Below are 22,059 nucleotides of genomic sequence, written 5' to 3' on the forward strand. Positions count from 1 at the left end.
ATTGAGTGTAAAAGTTTTCCATCTTAGAATAATGCTGTACAGCTCATTATATGTAAGCCAATTTAAGAAAGATTTTGTACAGCCTTATTGATTTTATCTGGATTGTTTAACATGTTACATATTTGTAATTACTGGATTAAGAAACTGCAACAAAATAAAATAATTCCGATTTGGATTCCCCCAGGCGTACGTATACACCACTATCTACATAGAATGATTTATATGGGGAAGTTGTGCACATTATAGTCCCATGCCATGTATCATAAATTTATGTCTCATTTACTTTGGTGAATAATTTGGAAGGGTGAACTCTATATTAATCAACCGTCTTCAATATTTACTTCTTAATATAAGAACTCGATTAATTTAATTTTGAGCCATTTACATGCTAAAGAGTTACTCTTGATAATCTATTCTTAATCTTATACCAATCGTAAACTCTTGATTGACGTTATATTTTTATCATCGAAATATCTGAACTATCTATTAATAACTCCATTCGTCCTATTAAAAATGAAACATTTATTTTTTTAGCAAGAGATTTTATGTAGTGTTATTTTGTAAATTAACAAAGAAAGAATAAAATAAGAAATATGGAAAGTAGGGATGGTGTTGTTTCTATTTTAAAAAATATTTCATTTTTAATGAAACAATTCAAAAATAAAAATATTTTATTTTTAATTAGACAGACGGACAGAGAGAGTACGTTAGTTAATTGTAAAAATAATGTAAACAAACCAACACGAATAAAAACACAAATAATTATTTTGGTAATTAGTGAAATGATGATATTGCACTTTGTCAACCTAGTTGGTGGTACAGACGGTTTTTAAATAATGTTCCCTCCGTCTATGAAATGTTGTTCAGTTTTAATATTTCGGTCCGTCCATGAAATGTTGTCAACTTTGCTTTTTTTTTTTTTTTTATAATTTAAATAGATCCTACTTTCCACTAACTTATTACGTTCACATCTTATGGAATATAAAACTAATATATAAATATGCGGCCTACAATCCACTAACTTTTTCCACTCATTTTTCTTCACATTTCTTAAAATCCGCGCAAAGTCAAATATGGACAATATTTTGCTTACCGAGGGAGTACTAATAAATGATTTTTCTCTAGTCGTTAAATTGAAAATTCGAGTCTAAGAAAAATCATTAATTAATGAAAACCTAATTAGATCCATTGCCACCTGTCAGTGATCTATAGGCTAGACACTGTGACATACAGTATATTATAATTTAAATCCTTTCCCAAACAACCCAACCAGTCAGAAAAGACCTCAATTTTCATTGTACGAGGAAACCACTGCCTCAACTTTCTCGAGTAGTACAATTTTTATGCTGCTCTCTCTCACCGCCCAACATTTGTTTATGCACCCTCTTTCTATATTGAGATGGTCCATGCCCTAACTTGCCATTACTTAAATTAGTTTAATACCTTAGTGATTTCTCTATCCAAAACCACCCCAACAAATTTGGCGAATTAAATTAAGCAGCTCCAGGTTTTGGAACAGTGGTTTTGCCATACCGCTTTCCTCACGCTTTACAATACCATTACCACCTTCTTCCAAAATAGAACTCTCTCTTTCGTTAATCTTCCCTTCAAGCTCGAATTAGTAAGTCCTATAATATAAATTCAACTCTCTCTCTATTTCTATTTCTTATTGCTCTCCTTTCTTAATTTTGCTCAAATGTTATTGTGTTGGATAAATCAATCACCCATTTTCTCCTTCATTATATTCTCTCCGTTGCTCCCGATCTCGGCGCCGATTAACCTCAGACCGAGAGCGTAGAGATTAGCGAGAATTGGAAAAACCCTATTTTTTTACACTGTTTTTTTGGGTTGCAGAGAAGAGAAAATGGGGAGAGGGAAGATTGTGATTCGTAGGATCGATAATTCGACGAATAGGCAAGTGACTTTCTCGAAGAGAAGGAATGGATTGCTTAAGAAAGCAAAAGAATTGTCAATCCTTTGTGATGCGGAAATCGGGTTGATTATCTTCTCCAGCACTGGAAAGCTCCATGATTTTGCAAGCACCAGGTTTTCTTATCTTCCACCTACGACTAATTGCACTTTTTTTTCCCTTTTATATGTCTCGATTTTTTTTATCAAACCAAGTTGTGTGCGTGAAACATTTAATACAACTTTTTTCAGATAATTAATAATAACAAAGTACAATACCTAATAATCTTTTAGTTGCGACTTTTTATGATGGTGTAAGCGATTATGTGTGCTTGTGTTGTTCGATGCTAATCTGTATATTACGCCTGAGAAAAACTGAATCTGGGAATGTGTATATGATGTCCATGTGCTATTTATGGAGTATATCATAAATAACAAATATATATGAATGTGAGATTAAATAAATTAAAGTACTAATTTTATAGATCAAGTAAAAGGAGGTTTTAATAAGTACAGAAATTATAGTTTCTCCTGAGAGATCAGGTGCATATATATCACGCATGCGATAGCAATAATCTTTCCTATTATAGAAAATTTTATGAACCATTTCTTTAACAATCATCAACTAGCTACAACTTGTCATTTCAGTATATTGTCGGACGCTATATGTATATGTGTGTATATAGATATATTGTGAGAGAATGAAATACAAAATTAATATACTATATATCTAGAAAGTAGAGAATCTCTTGCATGATAGAGAACAAATGGCAGTTTTTAACAGAATTTGATTATAACAAAGTTCATATGCTACGATCTGCGCTCTAGGGAAAAAACTTACTAGAAAGTTCAAAAATGTAAGTAATTTTAAAATGTACATTTATGATGGTGTAACATGATCCGTACGTATCATGCACAACTATTGATAAAACGAATCGATTTGTTTGACTCGCTGTTAAAACTATATATTTGGAAATATTAGTAGTATTAAATTTGGTACTTGTAATTTTAAACAACATTTGGAATATCCAACGCTAATTTTACATAAAAAATGGTGTTACCTGCTCTAGTTAATAACCTAATATTACATTTGATATCTTTTTTTGAAACGGTAATTACATATTTACATTTGATATTGGCGGACATAAGATTATCAATATATAGGTTTAATTATATTTCATAATAATATTAAATTTCATTTCATAAAGCAAACATCGGACTCAAATTTTACGATTTTTTTTAAAAAAAAATGTTTTAATTGTTCATAGTTGGTTAATTTAATTGGGTAGATTGTCTAATATCACTAGTTCTTCTCTAATTTCACTAGTATTTGTTAACTGAATTATTAAATTAATGTGTGTTTTTTTATACAACTAATTCATTATTACTCATTTTCTGATCATACGCCTGCCATTATTTTAAACAACTATGCTATATAAAAACGAGTCTTGTTCATATTTGCCAGCTAACCACTTGACAGTTATGAAAAAAATAATTTGGACAAGAAACAGTTTATTTTCTTCCCATGATTATACGTTATTTATATATAGTGAACACACACTATTATAGGATTACATGTGAATAATTATTTCATAAAAAAAAGTCATGCTCATGGTTGCCAACTATCATGTGAATCATTGGTTCGGTGGACGTGACTGATAAATGTGATTGATATGATAGAGTAATTAAGATTGAATTATTTGGATTACTTAGTCTTGTGTTCGAATTTTTGGTGTAGGGCTAATTAAAGGTTTATTATATGATGCAGAAAAAATAGGATCACTTTTTATAAATCAATCCAACTTTGGGGGTGATAGATAGCCATCCATCTAGTCATCCATATGAATAGAGTGTTAGCCAAATTGAATTATTTTCGTCTATGCTAGTCGTCACTGTAAATATATATGTAATCAATTTAACTGCATGTTTTATATAGTGCCTTACTTCACATCGTGTTTCAACTTTTTAGAAGTTACTTAAAATTTAATTTTAGGTATATCTCGTGTCAAAATAATACAGTAAATATGAATTTGTTTTGCTACTCACTGAATTTTCACTTATCTTCAAGAGTAAATTACATTTTAAATCTTAAATCATTGGAGTAGTACTTTACATGTCTACGGCCATTGATAATACTCCACCAATTAAATGCTTGAATCACCAAACAATTTATCAAAATGAGACTGCATGCTCCGGCATGGCACGTCATCTTTTCAGTCAAGTCATTTTTTTTTTCAAATATCAATGTTTTACAATTTAAAGTGTAATTGGCTATTTTAAATATGAGCACATGCATTGATAACATAATGGGCATTGTGATAATTAAGAAATTTGTACATCATTTTGTTTAACATTTGAGCAGCATGAAATCTATAATCGAACGATACAACAAAGTCAAGGAGGAGCATTACAATCTGATGAATCCTACTTCCGAGATCAAGGTAATCTTTATCAATCATCTCTATTTAATTCTGGATGTGGAAATATTATTGCTTAAAATATGTGTCCATTTTTAATTACCAATACTCTTGCTCTTAAAATCTAGGTCGACAACGTTAATGCCTTACCTTCAAAGATCATAAATCTAGGACAACGTTAATGCCTTTCCCTCAGCGAGAGATAGAGTCCGAGTAAATATTATTGCTTAAAATGTGTGTCCACTTTTAATTACCAATACCAAATTGTGCATGCTTCATTCATACTAATTGGAAGGTTATAAAAGGCTGTCCAATTGGATATCGGGTATCCGATGCGATCCGAAAATTGACAAAATTGTCAGGTATCAGTTACCGATACCCGCAAAATCGAGTACCAGGTTATATTTTTAGAAAATTCAGGCACCGGGTATTACCTGATTGGATAACCCAATAAAAATTACTAGTCAATACTACATGTTCATTTCCACTAATTGCAAAACGATTCTACAGTATATACATAATAGATGAATTCATAAAACATAATCAACTTGTGTATGGAATTGCCTTCTCTTACGGGTTACGGCCAATATCATGAGACGCTGAGGCAGGCGGCATAACTGTTGCCTAGGATATGCAGAAACAGTGAGAGGCAAATGGTGAGAACAATGGTCGATTTGGCATCTCTGCTCACTTCCCACCTCTCTTCTCTCCAATTCCAGATTCCACAATCTCTATTCCATCCCCTCTCTCCATCTTCCACACCCATAGGCCCATTTCTCGATTTTTCACTTCTTTTCCCTCAATACACGCCGAGCCCGAGTTTTTCAGGATTGGATACCCGAGTCGGGTAATCGGATACCCAAAACTATATAGGATTCGGGGTTGGGTGGAGGATTCTAGGGTCTTCGTGTTCAGATACCCAATTTTTTCGATCAGATATCCGCAGATACCCGATTATACAGCCCTAACGGTCACGGAATGTAAACCTACTAGTGTAGAGGGAATATAATCCACATAATCAAATTATGAATGAATTGTTTTACATAGATAGTTCTAGAGTTGGGTTTAAATCTGGTTATAGTAAAGTTTAAGCGCAAGTTATTTAAAGATTCAGTGCAAGTATTCTCACGTACACACCAATAACAGTTTTTTTTATTAAAACTCTTTCCAATAGTTCTACTTGCAAAACTGAAAGGAGAATCATTAATTTTCATTAATCCAAGACTTATATATTAGTGATGCCATTGTCAAACTCTAATATAGTCCATTATTCTTTTTTTGGAAGTCATTATGACACAAATTATTGTATCCATATTATCCTTAAATATTTGTGCAGACAATAAATAGAGCAACTTGTATACATGTAAAGTACGTTTCAAAAGAAAATGAAATATCTTTTCTTAATATGCATTGAAATTAAATGTGATTAAATTGGTGGGACCAAATTGTATTTCAAAATAATACTCCCTCCGTCCCCGATTAGGAGTCACACTTTGACCGGGCACGGATTTTAAGAAATGTAAAGAAAAGTTGGTTGAAAAAGTTAGTGGAATGTGAGACCCATTTTTTTTATATTGGTTTTATAATAAAATGTGAGTGAATTGAGTTAGTGGAATGTGAGACCTACTTACTATTTATGGTAAAAATGAAGTGTGACTCTTAATTGAGGACGGACCGAAATGGAAAAGTGTTACTCTTAATCGGGATCGGAGGGAGTATGAAATATATTTTCATAATATGTATAGAAATAAATTGTGATTAAATTGACGGGGCCGAGAGAGTATACCAAAGTCCTTGTAAATTAAGTTGTTGCCCGGCTACCGAGAGATTATAAATATGTACAGTAATATTTGATATTGAATGTGATCGAACGTTTGCAAGTTTGCTTTTCGTGCATGTCAATTCATAATTGTGAATTTTATAATCAAACACCAAATATATTTCATTGTTCACGTGGTCGCCATTTGAAACAATATATTTTAGATAATTCCATTTTGGCATATGCTATACTCCCTCCATCCAAAAAAAAATAGTCTCATTTGTGGATGACAAGAGTTTTAATGTGAAATTGGTAAAGTAAAAGAGATGGTAGAAAAAAAGTAGGTAAAGTAAGAGAGATAAAGTATGAGAGAGAAGAGAAAATTCGGATGAAGTGTGGGAGATAGGAGAAAAAGTGGGTAAAGTATGAGAGATAAACTTTCTATTTTCAGAAATGAGATTATTTTTTGTGGACATCCCAAAATGGCAAAATGAGACTATTTTTTTTGGATGGAGGGAGTATTATACTACTCTCACTATTATCTAGTCTAACGAATTGAACGTCACCCTAGTGTATTGAAAGAAGTAGGTAGGTCACGGAATTCATTGCACTCATCACATTGGCATACCTGAATTCACTATACCTCAAAGTCAAGCTATATTAAATCAAGTCATTCAGATACTGGTTCTGAGGTTAAAGACGATGAACTTGTAGTTGTTTTCCTTATCCAAATATTAGAATAACGCACTCCTGACTCACTTTTATTTTTAGTTTGTCCCATCCAAGATGACTCATTACTTGTATCAATAATTTTTTCTCACTCCACTATTACACTAAATAACACTGCATTAAATGCTTTGTCATTCAAGTAAGGGGTTATCTTCCTTGGGACGAAGGGAGTACTTATGATTAATGGATATCTAGATGGCTCTCTTCAAATGCTATACAGGCTTCCAATGATCAATGAATATGTAGTGTAGATGTTAGTACTCCCTTTCAGGATATGCGTTACCATTTTGAGTGTCTGAGATCCAATTTATTCCTTCTACACCTTTGAAAAGACAGTTCCTACTGCATACCTCACCACGAATCCACATATGAAAGATAGGTTTCTTAAAATCCACCTCATGGTGTTAAGATACTACTCCATTAAATTAGAAAATGTAAGAGGATGAGAAAGTATTCCCAACGTTCCACGTTCCAAAAGCAGCTAGGCTGCACTCCTATTTCTTGGTGAGTGACTATGTAAAGATTATACTCTATTCATGAGAAATGTAAGATACAGCTAAATAATGATAACCATCCATAAATTAACAACCAAAGACTATAATAAATTCCGGCACAAATAATGATAACAAAACAATTTTCTAAATCAGACAAGATTCCCATGCATCCCATTTCAACATATCTCCAAATAATGCAAATTTCACAATAGCCTGGTTAAATTTCTGTAGCAATTTGACTCATAGACCATGATATTTTGGTGGTAATACCTAATCCTACTTTGTCAATTTTGGATAGGTATGGCAAAGGGAAGCGGAAAACTTGAGGCAACAACTACAGTATTTGCAAGAAAGTCATAGGTAACCCCACCAGATTTGTTATGTATAGTAATTTGATTGAAATTCTCTCCCAATACCTTTTACTGTTGATAAAGAGATATGAGGAAAGTAACTGAAAGCAGATGATATTGTAGAACATATACTGCCCCATGCATTGGGGCTTAAAGCATCTACGGATTGTTCTATGCAATCGTCTTATATACATAGTGCATCATCTCAGTCACACACTAGATAATTTTGCAAAGTGTCTCTTGTTATAGAAACTCGAGACATGGATAATGCGGCAAACATGTGGAAGATACATATACACACATTGTTATAGGAACGCGAGAAATGGAGAATGCATTACAAATGTGTATACATGCATGCATATAAATGAAATTCAGTTAGTAGGATTATAGGCACCTGGACTCCGAAAAATAGCAATACCTCTCATCTTTCACCTGAAATGACTTGCCTCTGTTGTTGCGGTTGCAGGAAACTTTTGGGAGAGGAACTTGCTGGATTGAACATTAGAGACCTCCAAAATCTGGAAAATCAACTAGAAACGAGCTTAAAAGGTGTCCGTGTGAAAAAGGCAAGTAAAAATCATGTCTACTGTACTATATGGACAAGTTCTCAAATAAGTATTTATTTTTCATTTATATCTCACACAGGAACAAACTCTGACTACTCAAATCAACGACTTAAATCAGAAGGTCCACTTATAAAACAATGAGCAAGTTATAGTTTCTATTCAATATAACGTTTAGAATTGGGGATAACATCATTAATCATGTTACAGGGAAACGCCATTCATCAAGAGAATATGGAACTTTACAAGAAGATGAATATCATTGTCAAGGAGAATGAGGAATTGCGGAAAAAGGTATTGGCAGACTACGACTAAGACTCAAACGTGTATGATGAATAAAATCTAAGCCAGAAGTCAAAAGTAAAAGTATATCTGAGTCACGAATTCACGATTAAAGCAAGTTTGATGCAGGTTTATGGCCCGGGAAGCACAAGCGAAGAAAACAGGGTTCCCCACAATACAAGCGAAGAAAACAGGGTTCCCCACAAAATCAACGATGGATATTCTTTTATACCTATAAATCTTGAGCTGAGTCATCCACAAAAGCAAACAAATGGTGCACCAAAAGATGCAATGAATTTGGGGTTAGCTCCATTTAACCCTAATTCACACGTATATTAGGCACTAAGAATGGTTTCCCCTTGCTTGTTTAATCAAATGACTATAAAATTGACTCTTGAACAGGCTTCAACTGCAGCAATGACACGCTGGCAGCACAAACAATATGTTTCGCAGTTCTAAGCCAAGTTATCCGACAATCCTACTGAACAACTCAGATGGACTTGATATTTTGTGGCTCACAATGTGTCTGCAAACGGATGGTCATCCTGTTCATTAACTGTGAAAAGACTAGAGATTTTTATGTACATAGTCCCATGATTGTTGTAATAATGGCAGAAGGCAGAAGCAAGGAATGTTTAAGGTTAACTCGAGCTAACATTGTGGTAATTGATGTCGCCAGCGGTAGTCCCTACTAATTCTTGTTAGATAAGATAATGATAATACACTGGAGACATGCCAATAGGATGCTTCAGTAAATGTGAAAGTTAAAATCGCCATTAATGGGGGTTGGGAAGGTAACAGTATAGTACTAGTCCGTCAAACCATAATATATACTAAGAATTGTTTGTTTTCCGTTGATGGCATGCAACAAACTTAAACCGTAGGTCCTGCAAAAACTCAACAACTTACCACAGAAACTGGTTTTTTACTGTACATTATGCATGTGTGGATGCCTGTGCTGATGTATACGAGGTCCATATCCTGTTTCATAAAGATCTGACATTTGGTGGCATCAACCTCATTGCTGAATCACCAGATAACTTCACTATACAGATTTAATAGATTCATTACCAAACCTTCAAAAAATGATAAACAGCTAATCTGCACAAATTCGCATGTATGCTTGACAGTTTAGCATTAGCTGCTAATAAAACCAATCAAGTAAAATAGCAAATATCTTGCATGTAATAAGCATAAAGTTTGGAGCCCATCTATAGGTAAAGAACCAGCAGCCTAGGCGGAGCCAGGAATTGATGTAAGGAGGGACAAAAATATATTACAAATAAATTTTGAAGAATTGAGAAGGGGGCATTTAAGAGAAAATTATAAACAAATTTGCAAATTTGAAAAAAAAAATAACATTGATATACATTTTTGAAGAGGGGCAAATGCCCCACCAAGATACCATGTACATCCGCCCATGGCCTGTAAGTACATACTACTATATATATTACCAGTTCATCTGCATACCTATTTAACCTAAAATAGGTGCATCAAAGAGCAGGAGGTGTTAAAGTCATTAATAAATACAAGAAGGTTGTGATTGAAATGAAGGACACATGGATAACTTTTTCAACTTCAAAGTAGCAGATAGATAGATAGTTGTTCAGATATATATGGTTTTTGAACTTATTACCTTCATTTCAAACTAGTTTCCAATGATTTGGTTCCACTTTAATAGTATTTTTCATCTCCCATCCAAAAGCAATGTTTCAGGCAAACAGGAGAGCCCATCCCAAAAAAGACTAGCCTGTTAGGAGAGATAACTCATTTAGTCTATAAGCCTCACACCAATTTCTCTCACAACCGATGTTCGACATTGAGCCGTAACAAGTAACCACAGGCAAGTACATATTCTATGGCAATATCAAAAGGAGTTATACGTGATGCCTAAGTTTAATAATGGATCACCATACTGTATTGCACACCCAAGACAATTTTGTTTATCATAGGAAGGCTCCATTATCTACTACTAACTACAATGCTATGAACTAATTTCAAGACCTCTCTTTAAACAAAATGTAGTCAAATATTTATCCAGTTACCTTCTTTCACAGGTATTGTAGAGTCATATACCACAAACCATTTTTATCAATGCTCACTCTATCCAATGCTCACTCTATCCCATCACTTTATTCTCAACAGATTAAGTGAATCCTGACGGTCAAACATTAACAAACAAGATAATCACCTAGACTCTGAGCCTCTCAGTGTATCTAGTTTCTCCCCTTTAGAATTAAGCCAATATAAGACTTAATCACCTAGTTTTCAATTAACTGTGGCCTGATTGGAGTATAAAGGCATGTTATTATTCAAATTTTCATCTCCTATTGAAGCACGCAAGACCATTACTGAAGATGCAAATACCACAGTTTTCAGCATACTTGCAAGTTGTTAGAATTACACAGTTTTACAACAAACAACTATCAAATTACATAATTCCAATAACAGATACAGACAAAAAGTGAAACATCGAAATGCCGACACATGTGACTTTTTTTTACTTGACATCTCAAAAGTTTAACTTGTAAGTTGTAACATGTAGAGAAAAACTCTAGAACTTCTGTCATCAAACATAAAGTAAAAGATTACCAAGATTAACATAAAAGAGTTATTGAATTTGAAACTACTTAGTTAACTCATTAAACTACCATTTACGATATTAGAGTCACCACCAATAACGAAATCCTAGGTGAAAACAAGCACAGTTCAATCAGAATCAAAGAGAGGCAGAATCACAAATAATACATTCACAATATTCAACATTATGGTAACCATCAGAAGCTATAGATGAATTGAAATCAAACGTTTCTGGTGAATTTGGTCACCAAACTCTGATTTAAGAAAAAGAGAGAGTAAAAGAAAGAGGATTTGTAAACTGAACCTTACGTATAGGTGAAACAGTCCTCGTAGCTTCAATAATCATATATCCTTTCGTAATATGACAGGCTTGGAACCACGCCAAGAACTGGAACCATGAAATCAAACACCATCAATTAACACTACGAGTTCAACATAATCTATATTTCTACTCTATTTTTTCCCCTTATAGATTGTGGAACAGAAGATTTTGACACCATTGTTTCGACAGGCTAAATATCAAACACAAATCCGAAAAGATTAATGCTAGAAACTATACCAGATAAATAAAAAGACAACTAACTAAAGAGAAACCAAAACGGGACGAAAACATCACAGATTGTATTAATAAGAAAACGAACAACAGAATGTACTGTATGTACGTCCAAAATAAGCCAAGCTAAACTCTCCAAGAACAGATATGAAAGTAATTATCCATTCAAACATACAGAAAAAACACAATCACAAAAGCCAAAGCAAAGGCCACCAAAGAGAGAATAAAAGACCTTTGAAGCTGCGAAAGGAGAAAGCAGACGAGAACCATCCGCTTCTTCGAGATACTTTCAACATCTAAAGAGCGATGGCGAATGAATATCTCGAAGCATAATCGCGGTTTCCCGATAAAGGGGAAATGTTGAGCTAAAGTCTTTAGGCAGAAGTGATTGAACTCGTAAAGATGAAGAGAGAGAAGAAAATATCTGCAACCATGAACTACGTATCGAGTTTTCTTTGAATCACGGATTCGGTGCTTCCGGTGTTTATGGGGAGTGGATCCCCTGCTGTAGTGGAAACACAGCAGGGGGTGCTGTGCTGTTAAACGGCACCGTATAGATACAATTGCTGCCTCCCCTTATTTTATCATTTAAGTCAGCGTTTTGTTTTAATTGCTGCACTCCTTTATTCATTTTGCTTCAATTGCTTTACTCCCTTATTTTATTATTTAATGATATATTTGTACAATGATTTTGGTAAACAGCACAGCACCGACTCAACTCTCAACATTTTAAAACTTAATCTTTTGTATAATAGGTTAGTACAAGCTGCGTTATGCAGCAAACTAATTCATATTTTAAGTGATTTATGTTAGAACCAATTTTTTATTTAATTAACGATTCATTACCATTTAAGTATTCATTAAATTTATGGATTATTTATTTTAGTAATTATCATTTCATACTTTTATATTCACTTGCATGCTTATTTCGATTTTACTTATTTAACTATTAATATTAGGTCTGACAATTCTTGGCACGATAATCCGACATAAATTCATATGAAATTATTATCAGATTAAGTTCAGGTTATCCTATAAGAAACAAAATTACTACTTTAATTATTTTTATTAATTAAAAATATCACTACATCCGTCCCATAACTTTTGTCACACTTTGACCGGTTACGGGTTATATCTAAAATTATGTATCATTAAAGAATGTGAACATCATGAATAGAACAAATGAAGTATTATAAACGAGCTTCAACTGTGGAGTATCATTTTAAATAATTTTATATAATAAATTTTAGTTACCAAAGTTAATATTCAACAAACAGTATTACTTATATAAGTAAATTCACCTATTCAACAAAGTAGTAATAAATAATTCCGGTTTCATAATTCTGTAGTCCGTATTAACCAAAATCATTGTATCAATATATCATTAAATAATAAAATAAGGGAGTATATAGCAATTGAAGCAAAACGAATAAGTGAGTGGATCAATTAAAACAAACGCTGGCTTAAATAATAAAATAAGGGGAAGCAGCAATTGTATCAATACGGTGCCGTTTAACAACACAGCACGCCCTGCTGTGTTTCCACCACAACAGGGGATCCACTCCCGTGTTTATGTGCGTCATCAAATTGGGGATTTTTTTAATTGATCATAGAGAGATATAGATTTTTTAATTAATTTAATCTAATTTAGAGTTCGGATAAGTACAACGCATTTTGGTTAATTGATTGAGATTTACACTTAATGTAATTCAAGTTCTTATTCATTTACATTGTTTCTAATTAATTACTAGTATAAATCAATAGCATCCAGGGCACAATGCAGCCGGAGCCGGAGCCGGACTCCGGCTCCACTCCTACTCCATCTTTTTATTTGATTGTAAGAGGTGGAACAGAAGTGGAGCATGCGAAGGCAATGCAGCCATGCCAAGTAGGGACGAAGAGCTCAAGCAATGTTTGTTGAATAATTCAGTGGCAGATCCAATTAAGAACTGGGGGGACAATTGCATCCCCAAAGCTGGGAGTAGTCTAGTGATAAAATGCTGACCTATCAAAGCCTTAGACCCGAGTTCGATTCCTTTAGGCTATTAACTATAACACTTTATTATTTGTCTTTTCATTAAATGGGAGTGGATATAATCTTTATTATTTATGATTTTTAATGATACCTATATTTGATTATTTAGAGAAATTATGATACATTTTGTTTTATTTAAAAAAAAAAAAAAAAACTATTTCTAAAATACTAAAATTTCAAGTAACAATAATCTCTATTTTAAAAATAGTGAAAAAATTTCAAGTAATAAAATAAAAAAAAAAATTATCAATTTTTTTAGGGATATTGACATCCAATATCATGAAACTTTTAAAAAATTGGGTTTTTCCCACAAACTTTAAAATTGACAAATAATGTCACGAACTTTACCCCGAGTTTATTTTTTTCCCACGAATAAAAAGAATCATGTTATTTTAATAGATTGAAGAACAATTTTGGAGGGTGTGCTTCAAGAAAAAACTATATTTAAAGATTGAAAATCTTGAAGCTCTCAAAATTTTTGTCAAGAAATTACGAAAAAAAATCCGTATCATGATAATATTTGTTGGAATTATTTCATTGGTGAGAAATAACAAACTCGGGGTAAAGTTCGTGATATTATTTGTCAATTTCAAAGTTCGTGGAAAAAATCCAACTTTTTAAAAGTTCCATGATATTAGTTGTCAATATCCCATTTTTATTATGTATAATCATTTGGCTCACTGAAATATAAAATACAGAGTACTATATAATTGAGATAATAAAAAAAAATGATGAAATATTAAATATCTAATTGGTGTAATTATTTATCGAACCCCCAATCTAAAGTTTCTGGATCCGCCACTGTTGATTATGTATACGCAATGGGGATCTCATTATGTATACGCAATGGGGTGAGATCCGTACGATGTAGGAACTTGGATTATTCCAAAGAAAGATTTGACTAAGCCGGTTGCTACTGACACTTTCCATTTATCTGATGTTGAGCGCGTCCGCCTAATGACCAAGATGATCGATCAAGGAGGTTGAGAAAAAATTGGGATTTAAAATGTGGTTTTTAGATTTAAATTAATGTAATTTTCTATTTTTAAGTACTATTATATGAAATAATTTTTCTTTTATTTCAATAATGATTGTGAAATTGAGTTGGGGCTGAAAATGAAGCTGAAATTGAAGTTAGCTGCATTGTATGTGTTGAGGCTAAAAAAAAACAAAAAAAAAAAAAAAACAAATTAAAAACTAACTGATGAACACCCTAAATGCCAAAAATGAAGAAATAGTGAAAAGTCTGAAAATAATGCAAAGTACTTCAAACAAAATTTAATGTCTATCCAAAGATCTTTTATGGTTTTTATTTTTATGAAGTAATGAAAAAAATACAAATACTATGGTACAAAAATTTTATTTTTTCAGTTCACTCTTATAATTAGGGATGTAATCAATTGCTAACTAATTACCAATCCCAAATTGAGACCAATTTTCAACCATTAGATTAGAAGATCTTATGGTTAATATAATGCCAAGTGTAATATATTTTAAATTTAAATAATTATTAATTAAATTAAAAGGGTATTAATGTCAAATCCTATATGTAGTAATTATAAATAACTATTTTCTCTCTCCTCAAAATCATCTCAAATCTTTAAATTTACGTAACTCTCTCAATCTTAATTATTTTTTCGCAAAAAATATATCAAATTAAAGATAATTTAATAAGGATTCCAACGAGATCTCAATTGCATATGTACCGACGATGTTCGGGTGATGAAATTTGATAAATTATATTTCAATTTTCGTACATGTTGATAAGCAGCTATTTTCAACAAATACAACAAAAAATCTCAATATATTGTAGACAAAATCTCAATATTATGCATGTCCAATCTCAATAAAAATGTGTTGATATTTTCTTGTCCTTGTGTTGATATTCTAATGTCATATTGTTGATATTTGTAATACACAATGTTGATATAAAAAAACACTCATGAAAATTATCATATGATAACATAATGACGATATTACCCTTTTGTTGATATTTTGTCTACTATTTATTGAGATTTTGTGAGCTTTAATCTCATCCACTCATTTTAAAATTTAAGGGTGGAGATTTAGTCTTGATTTTAGATTAAGGTGCTAAAAGCATTAGAATAGGACCCCTTATAATTATATTATAATATTGGAAAATTTGGAGTGAAGTAGTTCACTTAGAAAAAGCTAGTATTAAAGAGTATACTTCACAGTAGATTTTACAATATGAGAATAACATATTTTTGACCGAAAAATACGAAAATAAGTCATAATGGGACAATAATACTAGTAGATAAGGAGTAGTTCAAAATTTAAGATATTTCCTAATTTTTTTAGAATAACAAAACTTGGTAATACAATAATTTGCAAATGCGTTATTTGCATATAAATAAACAAACTTTCAATATCTAATTTTTTTTAAAAACTTTTTTTAGAATATGAATACATGAACTTTGTATTTTTCTAAAATTTTTTCAAATGATAAAAATAAAAAACTGATTTGGCAAATTAAAACTTAATCAAAATGGTGTATTTTTCAATTAATTAAAAAAATTAGAAAATAAATTTCATGTCACTCACCTAACTGAGCTCTGTCATTTTTTTGCTCTCTCCCATCTATTTTTGTCCAAACTATCATTATAATAGTAACCAAAGATAGTACGTAGAAGAACTGTAGAAAAATGGGAATATTAGCAAAATTTCTTAGGCATATATTATAATTGAAAATGTCATATTGTCATATACTCCCTCTGTTCCTTGTTAATTGGATCATTTTTTCTCTTTTGGGAAGTGCTAAGATAATTGAGTAATTATATATGGGCAAAAAGTAACTATCTCTCTTACTTAATTAATTCTATCTTTATTTGTCTTATTTTATTCACCATTCATTTAACACACTATTCTTATTTTTCGTGCCAAAAAGAACTGCATCTATTAAGGAGAAACGGAGGGAGTATATAATATGATATGTACAAAAGCTTACCTAACCCACGCTATAAGTGTTGCTAAGTAGGTAAATGAATGATCATGCGAGATTGTATTGGCTGACACTAAAATGGATATTGAGATATCTTATACTACTAGGTACAAAGGATCACAGTAGTACAAACTACAAAATGGATAGTAGAAACTAAAAAAGGGTGATACTGCATTGATGAGATATTGTGAACATATATTATTCATCAAATATGGACAACATAAAATCTTACTCATGTGGGAGCGGAGGTAGTAGTATTTCTTAAAATCCGTGATGGGTTAGAGTGAGACGAGGGGTAAAAAAAAGCAGACATTTATTTGAGGGAAACTAACATCTCTCAATCACACAGAGAAGCCTACGTAGCCTTAGCAACTGCTTTGCCCCCTGCTTCCGCTGCAGGGACTCTCATATCAGCGCCCATACCTTGATACTGCTCCGGTTTTCCCATTACGCCATAATATACCATCTCGATGTGTCTCCCTGCGCCAGTTGAGTATCCCCCTGCCTTGTGCTGCGGCATGATCATGGGAGTAATCATGTTGTACATAGGCTGCTGGTCTCGGTATACGTAATAGCCCTGAGTTGGGGGTCCGTTGGCTGGTCTTATCATCTGCGTGCTGGCTGGTGCCAAAATCATATAAACTTGCTCTTTATTGATGTTGCTTGCTGGATAAACTCCCATGGGAACCTGCTTATCTTCCCAGTTGCCAGGCACCGCCACCTGAGGTATCTTTTCTTGCTGTTTATCGGTGTCGTCGCTTTTCCTTGTGTGGAGATCCTGAATTCTCTCCACCACCGGCTGGGGCGCGGCATTTGCCTTCTCGAACCCAAACAGAAAATCAACGCTATTCACCGGTGGAGAATTCAGGGTCGGATTCTGGTTCGGAAATACGAAAAGCCGCAGCCTAGCAGGCTTTGGCGAAATCCTGCACAACCGATCGTACTCATGCATCATGTGATCCAAATCATCATCATTCGTTACCGAAATCAACGCATCAAGATCCTCGCCAGGCAATTGATACTTAAAGGAGATAGCATCGCAGTCACAGAGCGCAATCAGCTTGGTGAGCAGAGCGCTGAATTTGACGTTTCGGTCGACAGCGAGGATCTTCGTTTCTCCGCCTACGTACGACAGCTGGTTGTCGTGCGGACGCGGGTGAATTTTACCGGCATAACTGCACATAAACTTGATCCTGTAATTCTGGTCCTCCGACGGCGACGATTTCTCTGGATCGCGGCGATGAATGGCCGGACTCTGGGTGGGAGGAATTGTAGGAATAAGTCTCCATCGCGTGGTGATCGATGACAGGTGAGAGTGATGGAGAGAGGGTCCCCAGAGATTTAGCGAGAAAGTTGCTTCTGTTGGCGACCGTCTTGTAGTTGTATGTGGTTATTAAAGTGGCTAATGATAATTTTAATGTATGCTGTCACATTATATGTTTTTGGTATATTTTTCTTCGTGACATCGGCTACACTCTAAAACCCTTTGTTGGGCTGCTATATAGTTATTTTTTGATTTTTTTTTTCCTTAACTAATGGTGTTTTATATGCGAGTGCAACACAATTGAATTTGAAATTTTGAATTGGAGCATTTTTCTAGCACACAATCTAAAATAATTGTTTGTACTACTAAGCGATTATAAAATAAATAAGAACATTGGAAATGTTAATGTGAATCAAATCATAATCGTGTTTCATTGTTTTGCAATGACTTTATACACTCAGTAAGTGAAGATTAGACCCATTTAGTGGTATTTTAATACTACCAGTATCAACCCCGTGCGTTGCACGACCTATTGAATTTTAAATTAAAAAGTCAATTAAATAAATGAAATGAGAAAATATAAAATTATACATAGTTTATAGATCCCAAATAAAATTATACAAAATTTATAAAATATATAATATTTATGAAATAAAAATTAAATAGTGACACAACATAAAAAAGTTTATTGACTATGCAATTGTACACATACAGTGATTGACCAGTGTTCAACCTATTATCAATCCAACCTTCCATCGAGGTGAACTCAACTATATAAAATATAATATTTTTCAAATAACAAAAACATTAAAAATCTTTATAGAATATTAAATCTCGAAAGACAACATGAGGAGCATACATCATAGGAAGCTTAATATTCCACGCATACAACAATAATTTGAAAATTTTGATTTTTTTTGTTCTAGATGATTTCCCCAACGGTTCTTCATGCCAAAAAAATGCATCACAATAGGAACAATAAGAACTTATCCATGAAGCATCACCAATATTCTGATATTCTGCAAAATAATATACACAAACTATATTGACACAACTTTAGATGAATCAACACTCACCATAAATCAACAATGATCACGTTTAATAATCTTGCTAGGGTCAACAATTGCGCCAATAATATCTAAAAAAAATAGAAGTAGCAACAATGTTAAAAAAACAAATAACAATATTATAATTGAGAGTAATATTTAAAAATGTCAAATAGTGTCTCCTCAACTACATTATCAATCAGCGTGATATATTCAAATGTCTTAAACGTTAAATTGGAGTAGAAAGTAAAAATAAAATGACGATCAACACTCACTGCGAATCGCAATTTTAATCTCAATGAGTCGAAATTAGATTATATAATAACCTTGCCAGGGTCAATGATAACACCAATGGTATCAAAAAAAATTAAAGCTGAGACAATGTTAATAATAATAATAATAATAATAATAATAAACAATGTGTATAATAGACTCATATAAATGTACTACTATCGATAAAGAGTAGTAATCATATTGGAAGTAAAAATATCTTTTTGCAGAAAATTCGTGATGCAATGAGAAAAGACAAAGAGGAATGAATTTTATCTAACCAATGATACGTATTTATAGATAAAAAGTATGAAGAAACAATCATAAATTGATGGAATTATAACATTATTGACCGCCTTAAATTTACATTGAAAACTGATTGATTTGTTTAAATGTCATTTTTATTGCCTTTACGTTACTTTCTTTAGTGGGATGAATTGATATTTATTAACTTTTAAGAAATAAGATTAAAATGAAGGTTATAAATCTTTATGATTATAAGAGGGCATGTATTAAAAGCCGTATATGGAGCCATATTAATAATTAATACTAATATGTAAAGTAGAATAATTCTCATGTTATAAATATATTAAAAAAAAATTAAACATGCCACTATTTTTATATTATGTTTACTTTTATTATTCTTAATAACTCATAATCATAAAGATTTGTAACCTCCATTTTAATCCTATTTCTTAAAAATTATAAATATCTAAATTCATCCCACAACTTATGGATATTTCAAAATAAGGCCAAAACTCGCCTTTTATATTAGTATAGATATAGATTGGCTAGGAGAAAAGAAACAAAAGTACAGAGTACGAAGTGAAAGAAAGTAAAAAATGGACGATGTCCGCTAGAGGTGCCCACGGTTCAGGAACCGGCAGTTACGGTTCGGAACCGCAGGTTCCGGTTTTGGAAATTGTTGAACCAAAACCGAACCGCGAGGGTGTTTCGCGGTTACGGTTCCGGTTCCAAAACCACCGGTTTCGGTTTCGGTTCCGAACCAGCGGTTTTCCGGTGGGTTTTTACGGGTTCTCACGGTTCCGAATCGCCGATTTTTTTGCAGTTCTGGCTTGATTTCACAGTTTTTCGGCGGTTTTTCGGCAGTTCCGGTTTAAAACCATCCGGAACCGTTGGTTCCGGCACGGTTTCGGTTCAAAAATTTTTGAACCTGAACCGAACCACGGTTTAAAAATCGATGGTTTCGGTTCGAGTAAATTCTCACGGTTCGGTTCGGAACCGTAGCCAACGGTTACGGTTTCGGTTTTAACCGCCGGTTCGATAAACCTTGGGCAGGTCTAATGTCCGCTGAATTAAAAAAAAACTGAAGGAGCAGACGGCAGACCGCGGAGGTTGCACCATGCAAACTCATCGACCGTTGAGAGTAGAGCTCGTCCATAAGGTAGGTTCGCACTCTGCAAACTCAACAGTCGCTGGTCGAACACGTTTTTTTCCAAAAATTATTCGGATTTGTTCCAAAGTCCAACCATTATTCTCTCAACTATAGATAAGATCAAAACTCGAATTAAAAAGACTATTGCCACTTTAGAGAAAAAGCAGAGCTTAAACTCGATTACGCTTTAGAGTTGAGAGAAGATTAAGAGCATCTCCAATGGTAGGCTAGCCACCGGCTAGCCGATTGACGTGGCTAGCCGAACCATTGGAGTAGGCTAGCCGAATTTCGGCGAAAAAACCGGCGTGGGCTAGCCGATCGCGTGTGGCTGGCCGATGCGCTGCCGCCATTGTGGCGGCCCGATCGGCCAGCCGATCGGCCAGCTATTTTTAAATTTTTTTAATTCTTTTTTTAAAAAATTTTTAATTCTTTTTTTTTTAAAATTTTTGAAAAACTATATAAACGCGATTTTCTCTATCTCTAAATTTCTGTACAAGAGCAACATCTAGCGATGGACAACAACAACTAGCCCAATACAAAATTAAGACCTAAAACAGAAACATGTCATACCGTCGGGCCGGGGGCCAAGACCCCCGTTTGGCTAGCGGCAAACTATAACGGATTCAAGGCATACTAACATTTTTTAATGTATTTTTTTAATAAATTAGTGAGGAGTAGAGTGGGGCGGTGGCTCGTGTGTGGAAGCCCGGATTTTTTTTTATTATGTAATTTTTTTGATTTTTAGTTAATGTACTTTTTTTTTTAAAAATAAAATTAATGAATTTTCCCGTATATGTCTCATAAATTTAATTCGGTAATTTAATCGTGATTTTAATTCTGTAAATGTAGTATATTTTGAATTATTTTTATTGCGGCTGGCCTATGGCTTGCCTAAATCTGATGTGGCAGGTAGATTTTTTAGTGCTGCTGACGTGACAGGGAAAAGAATGGCTATCCTATTGATGGCCTATGTACCATTGGAGATGCTCTAAAACTACCATATACCGAATAACTTGTCCATCATGATATTTTTAATAAAATAGATTTTATCTTTATAACTACTATGAGTGGCTAGTTCTATTTATTGCTCTTAGTTACTCCCTCTTCCTTGCTAATAGAAAGACTTCTTTCTAACACGGAAATTAAGAATTATGTGTTAAGTAGATAGTGAATAAAGCCAGAGAGATGTAAAAAGAATAAAATAAGAGATAGAGAGAGATATTTTTTTGCTAAAAATAGAAATGATTCAATTACGATGGAATTTCTAAATTAGAAAAATGACTCAATGAATAAGGAATATGGGGACTAGTAGGATTTGCTACAAACATGTTTTCCAATTATAGTACTATTGGTTTTCTCTTTGTACCTATCATTTTATCAGAAACTGAGTGCAAAAAACAAGCGTCTCTGTTATCTTGGACGGAAGGAGTACAGGGACGGAAATAGTGTTG

General features: G+C 33.2%; 1 protein-coding gene, 1 long non-coding RNA gene and 1 pseudogene across 3 annotated transcripts; 1 reads left to right on the top strand and 2 right to left on the bottom strand.

The window, feature by feature from the left end:
• The first annotated feature begins 1,487 nt into the window (after positions 1-1,487).
• Positions 1,488-9,354, top strand: LOC125219073 (MADS-box transcription factor 23-like). 2 transcript variants are annotated; one of them, XM_048120937.1, is made up of 9 exons: positions 1,488-1,621; positions 1,855-2,046; positions 4,271-4,349; positions 7,606-7,667; positions 8,124-8,223; positions 8,303-8,344; positions 8,431-8,514; positions 8,632-8,804; positions 8,905-9,354. In XM_048120937.1, exons 2-9 carry the CDS (start codon positions 1,865-1,867, stop codon positions 8,921-8,923), a joined length of 741 nt encoding a protein of 246 aa, XP_047976894.1. In that variant the 5' UTR covers positions 1,488-1,621; positions 1,855-1,864; the 3' UTR covers positions 8,924-9,354. The 2 variants fall into 2 exon arrangements, with proteins under 2 accessions (XP_047976894.1, XP_047976895.1); XM_048120938.1 differs by lacking the exon at positions 8,303-8,344.
• On the bottom strand, positions 7,847-12,140 carry LOC125219074. The gene is made up of 5 exons (XR_007176075.1): positions 11,868-12,140; positions 11,387-11,470; positions 10,139-10,252; positions 9,412-9,547; positions 7,847-8,175 (listed from the first exon to the last, which is right to left on the bottom strand). It is a non-coding gene; the product is annotated as an uncharacterized LOC125219074 (long non-coding RNA).
• A 4,847-nt stretch (positions 12,141-16,987) lies between these two features.
• On the bottom strand, positions 16,988-17,921 carry LOC125221242 (annotated as a pseudogene).
• Positions 17,922-22,059: the final 4,138 nt, after the last annotated feature.

Source organism: Salvia hispanica, chromosome 4 (genome assembly GCF_023119035.1).
Source record: "Salvia hispanica cultivar TCC Black 2014 chromosome 4, UniMelb_Shisp_WGS_1.0, whole genome shotgun sequence".
In the NCBI taxonomy this organism is placed as follows: Eukaryota; Viridiplantae; Streptophyta; class Magnoliopsida; order Lamiales; family Lamiaceae; genus Salvia; species Salvia hispanica.

What these genes read in the sequence shown, in the direction of transcription:
- LOC125219073 (XM_048120937.1), top strand. Translation starts at nt 1,865, where the DNA reads ATGGGGAGAGGGAAGATTGTGATTCGTAGGATCGATAATTCGACGAAT. An exon ending in CATGATTTTGCAAGCACCAG is followed by an intron (nt 2,047 to 4,270) that starts GTTTTCTTATCT and finishes ACATTTGAGCAG; the next exon opens with CATGAAATCTATAATCGAAC. An exon ending in AAGGTGTCCGTGTGAAAAAG is followed by an intron (nt 8,224 to 8,302) that starts GCAAGTAAAAAT and finishes TATCTCACACAG; the next exon opens with GAACAAACTCTGACTACTCA.